The sequence below is a fragment of the Vicia villosa genome, unplaced genomic scaffold (assembly GCF_029867415.1).
Source record: "Vicia villosa cultivar HV-30 ecotype Madison, WI unplaced genomic scaffold, Vvil1.0 ctg.001476F_1_1_1, whole genome shotgun sequence".
Taxonomy (NCBI): Eukaryota; Viridiplantae; Streptophyta; class Magnoliopsida; order Fabales; family Fabaceae; genus Vicia; species Vicia villosa.
Window position 1 is genome coordinate 63,417 of NW_026705631.1, and position 12,559 is coordinate 75,975.

The 12,559-nt window shown below is 34.8% G+C and overlaps 1 protein-coding gene across 1 annotated transcript; it reads left to right on the plus strand.

Moving 5' to 3' along the window:
- Window positions 1–5,087: 5,087 nt before the first annotated feature.
- Window positions 5,088–7,773, plus strand: LOC131635391 (uncharacterized). The gene is made up of 3 exons (XM_058906013.1): window positions 5,088–5,659; window positions 6,044–6,382; window positions 6,938–7,773. Exons 1-3 carry the CDS (start codon window positions 5,438–5,440, stop codon window positions 7,463–7,465), a joined length of 1,089 nt encoding a protein of 362 aa, XP_058761996.1. The 5' UTR covers window positions 5,088–5,437; the 3' UTR covers window positions 7,466–7,773.
- Window positions 7,774–12,559: the final 4,786 nt, after the last annotated feature.

A 12,559-nucleotide genomic window follows, 5' to 3' on the forward strand; every position in this document is an offset into this window, starting at 1 on the left:
CTCCTTTGTAATTTTAATTAATTTAGCCAATTAGGTTTAGTTGATTTAATTAATTAAGTTTAATAATTTAGGTTTAGGTTTACTAATAATTAGGTTTGGTACCAAAGCCTTGTAATAGCTTAGGTTTATTTTCCGCATTTAAAAAGTTTTCTGCCTTTCTTTTCGGGTTTTTGGCTATGTAATCCCCCACCCGAAGCCTTGTAATAGCTTAGGATTTACTTTTCCGCATTTTAATTCCTGCACAATATAACTGCGTGGTTAGTAATTTAGGGAGTGAAAACCATGTATTGAACTTAGAATCATTAATTTTACAAGATAAATATATCTGAATTGAATCACCTGATTGTGACACACACACACACACACCCCTTTATGGTAACCTTTCTTATGCTGCCTTCGATTTAAATATAGTCAAGTCCCTCGAATACGAGGATGCCTTAACAATGTTGCCCTCAGTTCATATCATCATAAAAAGATCATAAAGTCCCATCGAAGTTTCCTAAACAAAAATGATCTTGCCCCTCAATGTTGCCTACGATTAATGATGATTGTCCTTTCGAATGCTAACGTATCCTCACTGGTTGCCTAAACGACTATTATATCCTTCCATGAGACTACCTGCCCTCTTTATGGTAGAGACAGTTTTATGGCGAACGATAAGCCTCGATGACCCTATCAAATCCAATGAAAGGACTACCTCCCCTCTTTATGGTATGGATAGCCCTTTCCCACTAAAGTCTTAAAGAACGGAAAATTTTAACTTAAGGGTAATTGCTTTTAAATTGCTTGCTCTTTTTCAGATTCAAAAAATATCTTTTACCACTTCTTTTAAATCAATTCAAAAAGACTACGCTTATTTTCAAGCTAAAGTTCTTATTCAAATCCTTTCCAATTCACACACTACACTTATTTTCGAACAAATCAAACAAAACAAAGTGAGCTAAGTAATTAAGAGCCCATGGATAACCATGGATACAAAGGGTGCTTACACCTTCCCTTTGTATAACCTACCCACCGAACTCAAAATTTTTTAAAGGTCTTTCCTGTTCTTTTTGCCTTTCCAATTGGATAAAATAAAAGTCGGTGGCGACTCTTGCTATCCTCAACATTTTTTAAAAAGTCACTTCTCCCACTGTATTACAAAGATTTTCGCACTGCTACTGTTCTAAAATCGTAAAAACTGTTTTTCATAGCAAGCAATCGATTGCAGCAGAGGAGCAATTGATTGCACTATCAATTTTAAGTGAAATTTGCTTATGTTTCAGCAAGCAATTGATTGCATTGAGGATGCAATCGATTGCAATATGTTAAAATTATGAAATTTGGCCTTTGGAACAGGGTGCAATCGATTGCTGTCTGAGTGCAATCGATTGCTCACTATTTGACAGCATTTTAGTAAACTTTGAAAATCCATAACTTTTGACTCAGGTATCCGTTTGACGCGCCGTTTGAACCTACTTTTGACTCGGGTGTCCGTTTGAAAGCTAAATATATTATCTATAATGTAAAAATAATTTTTGATACAGTGGATGATTATTTTATGGAGGCCTATGTCTTTTTATGATATTACGTTGTACTATGATGTGTTTGATGTAGTAAGAAGTATTTGATGCTGCTATGACAGAAAATGAGGTATTATGAAGTATGTGATGATATTATGGTGAGTATATGAATGATGATGCGTTTTGACTAGTTGTGGTCAAGTTTTATTGTGTTGTTCCGCATCATGCATTCATAGCATATGTTGATAGGACTTTTGTCCAGTGATGTTTATAGGACGTTGGTCCAATGATGGCTCAATCCCATAGTGTGGATTGAGTGTATTTGTGAAGTGCTCTGGTTCCAAGCAGGAATCGATCCTATTGGTGTGACATTGCATATTTGATGATATAAATGACTGATTGATGAAGTTGTGATTTAGATGATGTTGTGTTTGTGTGGTGAAGTGAATGTTGTGTTATTTGTGATGAACGATCTAACAATATAATGATGAGATAATTGAGATGCTATTAATATGATATGTGATATGTGATGACTTGTGAATTGCATGAGGATAGTGTTGTACCTACTATATTTATTCCTTACATCTTTTATAATGAGTTTGATTTCTCACCCTTTCTGTTTGAATGTTACCTCCACGTAGGTAACGCGCAGGTGATCAGGAATAGACGTAAAAGTTTGAGGATAGCTCTATGGAGTCTTTTAGTTGCTTTATTTCGATAAATAGGGTCTTGCTCTGATATGTAACATAGGGGTCTTGGGATTTGTTTGAATTGAACTATATGTTCTTTGTTGGCATGATGTACTGATATACCTTATTTTGTTTTAAGATGTTTTTAAGCATGGCTTAAGAGTTTTAAAGTGTGGTGATGTTTTTATTTGAAGTATTAAATAAAGATGTTTTTGAGACTATAATTTCCGCTGCGATGTTTGAAGTTCTTGATGGTATTTTCAATGAGATAAATGCTTCAATTTTTGAAAACCCGTGTTATGGAGTAAGATGTCTTATTATGATGTTTTATATGAAGATGTGACACCCTTGTTGGTTATTTGTGGTAGAATATTTATTATTTATTTACGAAAATTTCTCGGGGTTTAGAAGGGTGTTACAATCATCATATATTATAGACATACCCAATGGTGATGATATAAGAGACACTTCACCTTGCATAAGGGTGGTACACACAGAAGTTTTGAGTATTGTTCCTTTGATGGGTGGTCGCCCTTTGGTCAACCTCATAATGCTTAATGAAAATTTTGAGTCTAGAGAGGGTTCTATTGAAAGTGTTAATGAACCCATGAATTCTCGTTTGTGTAGAGTAGTAGATAACCCTGTAGGAGGAGTTACAGGGGTAAATTTGAATATTCCCATTAGTGGAGAAATCGATCATAGTTATCCTTCTCATGTGTTGCCTATTGAAGATCCTAATTCTCTTGAAGCATATCGGGATGATATGTGGGCTCACTCATTCATTATGATTTTTAAGTCTTTGTATAATAGGAACCCAGTGAGAAGGAACTCAGGGAGAATCTGAATTTCTTAGGCCATTCTAGAACTTGTGACAAACTTTTTCTTTTTATTGACAATCGAGGGAAGATGGTTTGAAAGGACCAACAAGTCCTTGACTTGCCTACTGACACCACTTAGTATTTTTTGGGTAGATATCAAAGTGACGAGGACACCTTCTCTCCTCGGTTGTGTCCAAAGTTTAAAGGGCATCCATCAAGATGTGGAGTTATCCTCTAAATGGTCAGTGTCTTATATCAAACCTGATAAAAGGTTGTGTAGCTCCTCTAACAATAGTTTAGTGTCATTTCATGAGTGTTTGTTCTCTATATTGAGATTTAGGTCCTTTTTCAACGGTTTAGAAGTGGATATTTTGAACCACTTAAGAATCAGTCCCTCCCAATTGCATTTAGTCGCCTAGGATTTCGTGTAGGTATTCCAACATTGGTGTGGGTATCAAAATGTAGTGCCAACGTTTAAGTTATTTTTTAAAATCTTCAATCTGATATGTATTTTTGCCTTAGTGGAGTGGGTGCAAGGGTTGCTTTCACTCTGTCAGCCAAAGAAGGTGTTTGACGTTTATGTTGATAGCTAGTAGAATTTCAAAGATCGCTACTTTCTGGTTGTCCCTCAGAGTCCAAAAAGCCCATTCTAGCTTCTATGTTCTTCAACTAGATAACCTTGCTCTTCCTAGTCCACTTGGTTTGGAGGCGGACAAATGTGAGAATAAATTTTGGAAAGGTTTAACTCGGGACCACTTTTTTTGGACTTTGAACCAATATTCATTTCCTTTGGAAGCTATGACCCTAGACGAGGGTGCGTTGAAGGAGAACCTGTCCACCTTCTAAGAAAGCATGGTTACGAAGATGGAGTTAACCCTTAAGACATGCCACCTACGCAGCATAAAAGGCGGTACATGGATACACGACCGGTTGTGGTAGCGATCGATGTGCAAGAAAGAAGAAAGCTTTTTAGTGTGAGAGGGAGCAGACATCTTTTGTTTGTCTTTATTGTTCTTGTTGCATTTGACATGGCCCTTACATTCAATTTATTTTGTAGATAACATAGAGCAGGTTCGTGACATCATGAGGAGAAAGAAAACATATGCAACAAATAATACTCCCCTACCTCCTCCCTCACTGAGCTCTACTTCGAAAGTGGCCGAAGTAGCGGCGAGATTCTCCTTGGAGGGGACCGTTGCTGAGGTGGAACAAACTCCATGAGCAACTTGCTACCATACAAAAGGAAGTAAAGAAATATAATGCTCCTTTTGAATTTGCTGCGATGGTCACTCTTCTGGATGAGGCGTTGGCGGAGAAAGAGAAAACTGTTAGGGAGGCCCAAACTTTTCTAACCAAGTCGGAGAAAGAGTTGGCGGATGCTCGAGAAACTCTTGCTTCTTCTTCCTCACGACCAACAGAGGCGAAAACCGCCCTCCAGAAAGAGAAATATGACCGCTCAAATGAGGTGAAAGCTTATGAAGACGGCTTGGAGAAATCGCGGGAAGAGGCTGAAGACTTGTGGAATGAGGTTAAAAATTTGTTGGAAGAGGTATATGCTTCTCTTCATAAGAGTACCAATATTATGTAGAATACCTTCCGAAATGCCTTAAGTCAAGTGGAGTTGTTCTCCTCTAATGTTTAGAATTTTTTTTTTTTTTAAATATGAATGTTGAAGATGTCAAAATTATTGATTAAATATGCATTAATCGATTAATTTGAATCAAATAAGTATTACAATTTACAACAACAAAAAATCCAAACACAACCGAGTATGCTTTATAAAGTATTTTTTTATTTATAATAAATGTCAGATATTTTATTTATATATCTAAATTATTTAAAGTTCCTTCTTTTCTGACACGTTTTAATTTGTGAAACTCAAGAATATAGAATTTTTATCTTTTTTTCCCTCTTCCATCTTTCAACATCTAACCAACCAAAACCTACACTAATTAAGCTAAGAAATTAAATGATACTACTCACGCTCACTAAATTCCAATCTTACTAACTAAGTAAAGCTTAAAAGATTCCACCATAAAAGTAAATGAGATCACACTAACATCATCACCATAAAACAATTCAATCCAAAACCTCTAAAAAGTATAAAAAAAGCATAACAATCTCCAATTCTTTTTTCCTAATAATCTTCACAACTTCCTTTTCATAATGCACCTTTTAAAAATCTAACCTTATGGTGTCACATCACATTCAACCTTATGCAGTTAATTAAGGATCATGCCTTTTCCATCGTGTACCACACGCACCTATCATGCGTGTGCTTAAACCTCAAACATCAAAGCAACATCAACAACAACATTCAACAGCAACATCATCAACAACAAGGACTATGTTAATGTACCTTTGAAGAGTGTTCTATTCTATTCTATTCTGTTCTGTTTTGTTTTGTTCTTTTCAAGCATTTTCTTTGATGGGTAGGCTTGCACCATTATCAGAAGAACCTTTCAATGAAGAAAATGAAAGAAGAAACAATAACTCTAAGAAAGGTTTTCAGTTATGGATGAAGTGGAATTGGATCAAGACCCATTTTTCTTTTGTTTTCAACAAGAAATCTAACCTTAAGATGCTTCTTAGTGTTCTTGGTTGTCCTCTTTTTCCTGTTCCTGTTCATGCCAAATTACCCCTTAATGAGGTAAGTTTTTTTTTTTTTTTTGTGTTCTATTTACTTTTTGTTATCTGATTTTGAATGCTTCATGCAAATTTTTAGTTTTATAACTAACATCTCTAGTATGTTATACAAATATATCTAGCACATAGTTCTAAGATGATATATAGTACTACAAATATCAGTTAAAAAAATTTCAGTTATGTTTAGAATCATTCACATGAAAAAATAAATAATTTTTTTTTTCAATTTTAGAATTATGCTAAATAAATTGTTCATGGTCATGGATTTAGTCAAGTGGTCGTCTCAGGTCGAGAGATTAGTCCATGCAGTTGCGCGCGCAGATGATATTTTATATTCAGACAAATTATTCTTTTAAAGTGATCTTTGTTTGGTCACAATCTGTTACAGGTTTCGTCTTCGGCGCAGTATATTATACAACACTTTACAGCTGCAACAGGGTGTAGGAAGATGGAGGGGACAGTGAAGAATGTGTTTGCTACTGGGAAAGTGACAATGGTTGTCGTGGATGAGCTTGGATCGGTTGGTGGTGGCAGTGTTAATGGAGTTTCGGAAAAAGGGTGTTTTGTGATGTGGCAGATGGTTCCTGATAATTGGCAGATAGAGATTGTTGTTGGTGGCCAAAAGGTTCTTGCTGGTAGTAATGGGACTATTGCTTGGCGTCACACGCCTTGGCTCGGCGTGCACGCTGCTCAAGGTGGCGTCCGTCCTCTTCGCCGTGCTCTTCAGGCAAGTTTTGTTTGTCAAACTAGATTTTGAATGTGTTTGTACTTTGATAACAAGTTTTATATAGAGTATGGACACGGAATCTATCTTGATAGCCGTTAAGCCAAACACATATTTAGGAACAGGGCCATCTTCGAGGGTGTGCTAGGCAGACTACCGTACACATGGCCTAAGTTTTGACGCAGTTAAATATTGTTAAGAATCAAGATGATTAATCATGGATATTTAATTTGTTTAAATGATCATAAATGTCATTTAACTACTTCTAATGCTATAGGTCAAATTTAATAATTTTCAGGACTTGAACACATGCATATGCTGTAGGGCAGTGAATTGGATTGGATCATTGCTTCTTTAATAAATTTCATTCATTTATTCAATCTAACCATATTCTAAACTTAGTTTTCTTTATCTTTTTTTAGAATACACTAATAATGGTAATGAAGTTTGAATCTATGATTTGATAAACTTCTAAAATAGCAACCTCAACTATGTGACAGTGATTTTGTTTTCTTGTTACCTAAAAAAACAAACATTAATTGTGGTTATGCTATGTAGGGACTAGACCCTTTAGCAGTATCAGCTGTATTCAGTGCAGCACAACACATGGGAGAGAAACAAATCAACGGCGTGGATTGTTTCGTACTAAGACTCTCGGCCGATCAGAAAGACCTAGTCGAGCGAAGCGACAACACGGCCGAGATGATCAAGCATGCTATATTTGGTTATTTTAGTCAAAGAAATGGACTTTTAGTGCACTTGGAGGACTCTTACTTGACAAGGATTCAAGCAATAGGGACAAATCCTACATATTGGGAAACATCAATGTCAACGAAAATCGAAGACTATAGAGATGTTGAAGGTGTTATGATCGCGCATTCTGGATCGACGACCGTGATGATAACACGGTTTGGTGATAATCTTAAGGATGGACCGGCGATTACTAAGTTGGAAGAATCATGGAGTATTGATGATGTTGCATTCAATGTTCAAGGGTTGTCTATTGATTGTTTCTTGCCACCTCAAGAACTTAACAAAGATTGTCCACAACAACATCTTGATTGGAAATCATCCTTGCATAGATGATGTATATTATATCGAAAATTGTTATGGTTGTGTTTTTTGTGTTCTACACGGCTCGAGGGATTAGTAGCTCGTGCGTAAGGATACCCGATTTATATGAGAAAACAATACTAATTGTTACTTAACATGTATAATGAATGGTTTTGTAATTGTAATACAGTACTAACCCATACATTCTGGGCGTAGTATATGTAAACTTGATTTTGAGTTTGTTGTGAGGTATGAGATGAATGCTGATAAGAAATTGAAGTATGCATCAGTTACAAAGTTATTGAAACCATTATATAGTGTGAAAGAACAATTTTACATTATTGTTTTGCATCATAATAGTGTTATAGTTTGGTGAAACTCTCAGCAATGTCTTAGTGCCTTGTCTTATATAGGCTCAATATTATATGCAAGCCTAACATTTCCCTCTTTATAAATTGGACAAGAGTAACAAACGAATAAAAAAGGTGTTTACATATTTAAGTCACACATGCCTAACTTATTCCTCATGTGGCAAAATGTCTCTAACTTCAAAGGCTTGGTCATGCGAGGGAAGGTTAGAGGGAAGGAAAACCATGATAAACAGATTGGATAAAATACAAATAAAAAATAAAAAATCTTTGCGATGGATCTTTATTTTGTAGTGCAAAATACTTGATGTCAAAACAAATTGATCACGAGTTCAACATAATTGACGCGCCTTTAATTGGCTCACACGAACAAAATCTGCAACGAGTGATTTCTCTGTCTACATACTAAGTGTGAACTAACATAAGTCTTAGAGAGAACATAAACTCATAATCCTAGTGTGGTTAGGGTTTGAGAATGCATGAATAAATAACTGTCTCTTTAATATAAGAATTCTATTTATAATATCACTTATGCACACCATTTATACATGAATAAGCGTTTATGCATCGTAAGAATGTTTCACCGAATTATAAATGAAACTTAATCATTTTTTGTTTGTTTATATGTATGTGATCCTCTAGGTTCTCACAACTTTGACAATAATATTAAATCACTTATTTAATATTATAAATAAAGAGTCTTGTCTAGCAACACATTGTTGCTATCCAATTGACAATTATTTTTTTAGGAAGTGCAGTGCCCAAGATTAAAATTTCTAGGGACCAACACATAAGTAACTACATAATGAATGGGATGAACATTCAGAGTTACAAATCCCGTAATAAGAAAAAACATGTGACTTGCCAATGAGTTGATAAGAAGTGTTTGAGACGAAGAGAGAACAACAAAATCCTCTATAAAGCTAGGAGCCTCAGAGGTGTAGAGAGAGGCAAAAGTAGATAAATCACAAACATTAGAGAATTTCTCTAAAGAAAGAGAAATTGAGTTTTACATACATTGGTTGTGATCCTACCATCCTTGAAATAGAGATGAGCACATAATATCTTTACTGGCTTCAAAAAAATTCCCGTGGCTTTTTGTAGATGCAACTCCTTAACTTGGCTTAATCAAAGGCGTTGAAGAGCTTGAATTTTTCAAAGAAGCTATCATCCACATAATGAACAAGGATGAGTTGGCAGTCAAAAAAAGTGCTTGATGAACTTGATCTCTTACTCTAGCAACAAAAAATCATTAAAAACATTGGCTAGAGCAGAAGAACTATCGGCGATGCAAACTCTTTTTGGTGCCATTTTAGTTATGGTGATGATGAGAACATTCAAGTAGCACAAAGAACACAATAATACAAGAAGATTGTGATGAATGAATAAGAATTAAGGAAGAATTACCTATTTATAAAGTCTTCTTTGTGGATCTATGTGCTTGCAAGTATAAAGGTGAAAATCCCGCAGAAGATCAATCTGAAGATTTGATGATGACAATGACAATTAAATTCAATGGCAATAAATTTTCAACCTTGATGATGATGTTCCAACCAAAGTATCTCATACCTCATCAACAAAAAGAGACTAAAGACCAAAGTACTTATATGATCAGAAGCAATCTAGCAAAGAATTTTAAAGCCTTGGATAAAGTGTGAAAACTCGCTAGGTCATGTCTGTTTTTCTGTCAGAATGACGAGAGTATTGTAAAACTAAAGAAATGGCATATAAGTACTAAAGAATATCACACACACACCAAAAAAAAATTTTTTTTTAAATTTTTTTATCGTAAAACTTATTCTCTAAGTCAAATCAAGTGATTAAAAAGTTGTCAAAACCTTTTTCAAACTATTTTTTAATTAACCAATCGATTGGTAAGTTGTTCCAATCGGTTGTCATAACTTTTATGAGTCATCCAACCAACTGGAGCATTATCGATTGGAGAATAGATAATCGATTAACAGGGAATTTATGATAGCACATTAGTGACTTGCAACGACTCTATATCCAATATTTCCTTTTTGGGCTTGCTAATCGATTAGAAATGAGTTGGCCAATCAATTGGAGCTTTATGCCAATCGATTGGCTCATTAATTCGGCCCATGGATTATTTCCGTTTTTAGTTTTTCCAAATCCTATATAAAGGATGCTCGCTTCCACTTCATTACGCACCACTTTCCAACGATTTACGTTTTTTTAAAGAATTTATCTCTCTAATTTATTTATCTTTCTAATTTCTTTATCTCTCTTTCTGAAAAATATTTCTTTCACTTGATATTGGCTTAGTGCTTGTAAGTGAATATTTGTCTATGAGGAATAATTTTGTAAGTGGTTGTATTGTTTGTTTAACTCTTGAGTGTGTGATAATCTTGAGAGGATCGAGTTTGGTTCGTGAGATAAACCAGTCTTAAAATCTTTGTTGTGGTTTATTGAATTTTGCCGAAAAAAGTTTTGTTTTTGGTTAGTGAGATCAGTTTGAAATTATCTAAGAAGGTTCTAGTTTAGCATATGGTAAAAGTTATTTGTGGTTGGGGATAAGCCTGCAAAATATCAAGATAAACTTGTATAAAGGTTCGTGGACATAACCTTCAAAAGCACAAAGTTTATATTCAAACTCTCAAGAAGACCTCTTGGGGACATGATTAGACCAACATTTGGTCAAACTTATATAAATCTATGGTGCAATATCTCTACCCTTATCCTTTTAATTTCTGCAATTTACTTTCATTATTTTATTTTCGCTCCAATTCACTAAACCAAAAGTACTAATAAGGTCTTATTCAAGAAAATTATACAATTAAACACAAATTGTAAATATCATAATTCACCCTTCATCTTGTGCTTGAAGTCACTTTTCTAACAAGTGATATCAAAGCCTAACTCATGTTAAAGACCAATCGCCTCAGGAGGAAACATGTCTTCAAGCTATTCATTAAAAAGCCATCATCCTTCATTGGAGAAGGGTATATTCTGTGGAAAGAAAAAAATGAATTTTTTTATAGAAGAGACAGATTGTGGTTTTTAGGAGGTTTTGAAAGAAGGACCATGTGACCTTACACACAATGTCGATGGTATTGTAGTTGACAAACCTAAAAAGGATTGTTAAAATAGAACAAAGAGAATGTGGAACATGGATTGAAAGCAAAAAATATCATCACTACCGATCTCGTTCTTGATGAATTCTTGTGAGTTTCTCACTATGAAGCTACTAAATAAATGCAAGACATCCACCAAATTACCCATGAAGATACTACTAAGGTAAAGAGGGCAATGTTCTACATATTAACCGGTGAATATGAACTCTTCATAATGAAACATGAAGAGAACATAAGTCAAATGCAAACACGGTTCACCTATATCGCGAGTCATATGAGAACTCTAGGGAAAACTGAAATTCTGGAACTTTTAAACAAAATTATAGACTGATGTCTCAACACCATAACACAATGTCAAGATAGATTTTAAGATATCATCTACTAACAAAAAGCTTTTACCAAAAAAAATAAATTATGCATAATTGAATAACATAAGATAAAAGATACAATCAATTGTTAACCTAGTTCAGTGCAACTCACCTACTCTGGGGGCTACCAAGGCAGGAAGGAAATTCACTATGATAGTATTAGTTCAAAGCTAAACAACCTAGTTTACAACTTATCACCTAATCCTTACCTTGTGCAACTTCTACCTAGAACACCCTTAGATATGAGATCCCCCTCTCACTTCCCTCAATTACACCCCTGTGAATGTAGACAACAAAACAATTGATAGAAGACATACTTCCAATTGCACACAAAACACTCTTGCTTAAAACCTCATGAGTGATTGACAATGAACAATCAGTCAAACTTTATGCATCAAAAGATACATGAGTGACACACAAAAACAAAAAACATGACTCTAAAAAGTCTCCCAAAACCCTAAGACTCTTGCAATAATATTTATCCTTATTTTCTTCGTGTGTTGCCTTAGGTTTAGTCTCCTCCTTTTATAAGCCAATACATCCATTGGGTTTGAATATTCAATCTGGATATAACCTTTTACAAATCAAATCATATAAAATATAATCAAATCTTCAAATGTAAGGAAAAAGGTTTTAACACCAATCAAGCAAATCAAATATTCTGATATCTCTTCGGCTTTGAACCAAATATTTAGAGAATCCAATCTTGAATGTGTTGCTTGATCCACAAATAACAAAACAGATCTTCTGGAACATTTGTAATTGATCTTCTAGAAGTAGAAACATCACAGATTTCAATGTCGTAGAAATATATTTATGACATCTTGTCCAACATCTTTCTGAACATCTTGTTTTCCCAAAATGCAGCCAACAGGCCAAGACTTACAATCTCCCCCTTAGGAAATATTTTGGCTAAAACAATATTGGCACAAAACATCCAAAAACAAACTAGGAGAGATACACAATTAACATTATTTCAAATATTCATTTTTAAAATAACAATGAACAAACAATATGAACTATATCAGTTCACACAATCAGAGGCAAAAAAACATTCAAAGTTATATGCAACAACCTTATACAGAGAAACCCAGCCTCACGCACAAAACCAGAGACTAAATGTCATGACATTCTGTCTGACATCTCAGTATCCAAGCACAATGTTCCCCTATCACATGGAACCAAAATTCTCCCTCAGTTCATGCACATATCCATATTAGCAATTAGCAGCAGAAACAATTCTCCTAAGCACAACACAGATCAAGCATGACAGACAATCAGGCTCCCCCAAAATAG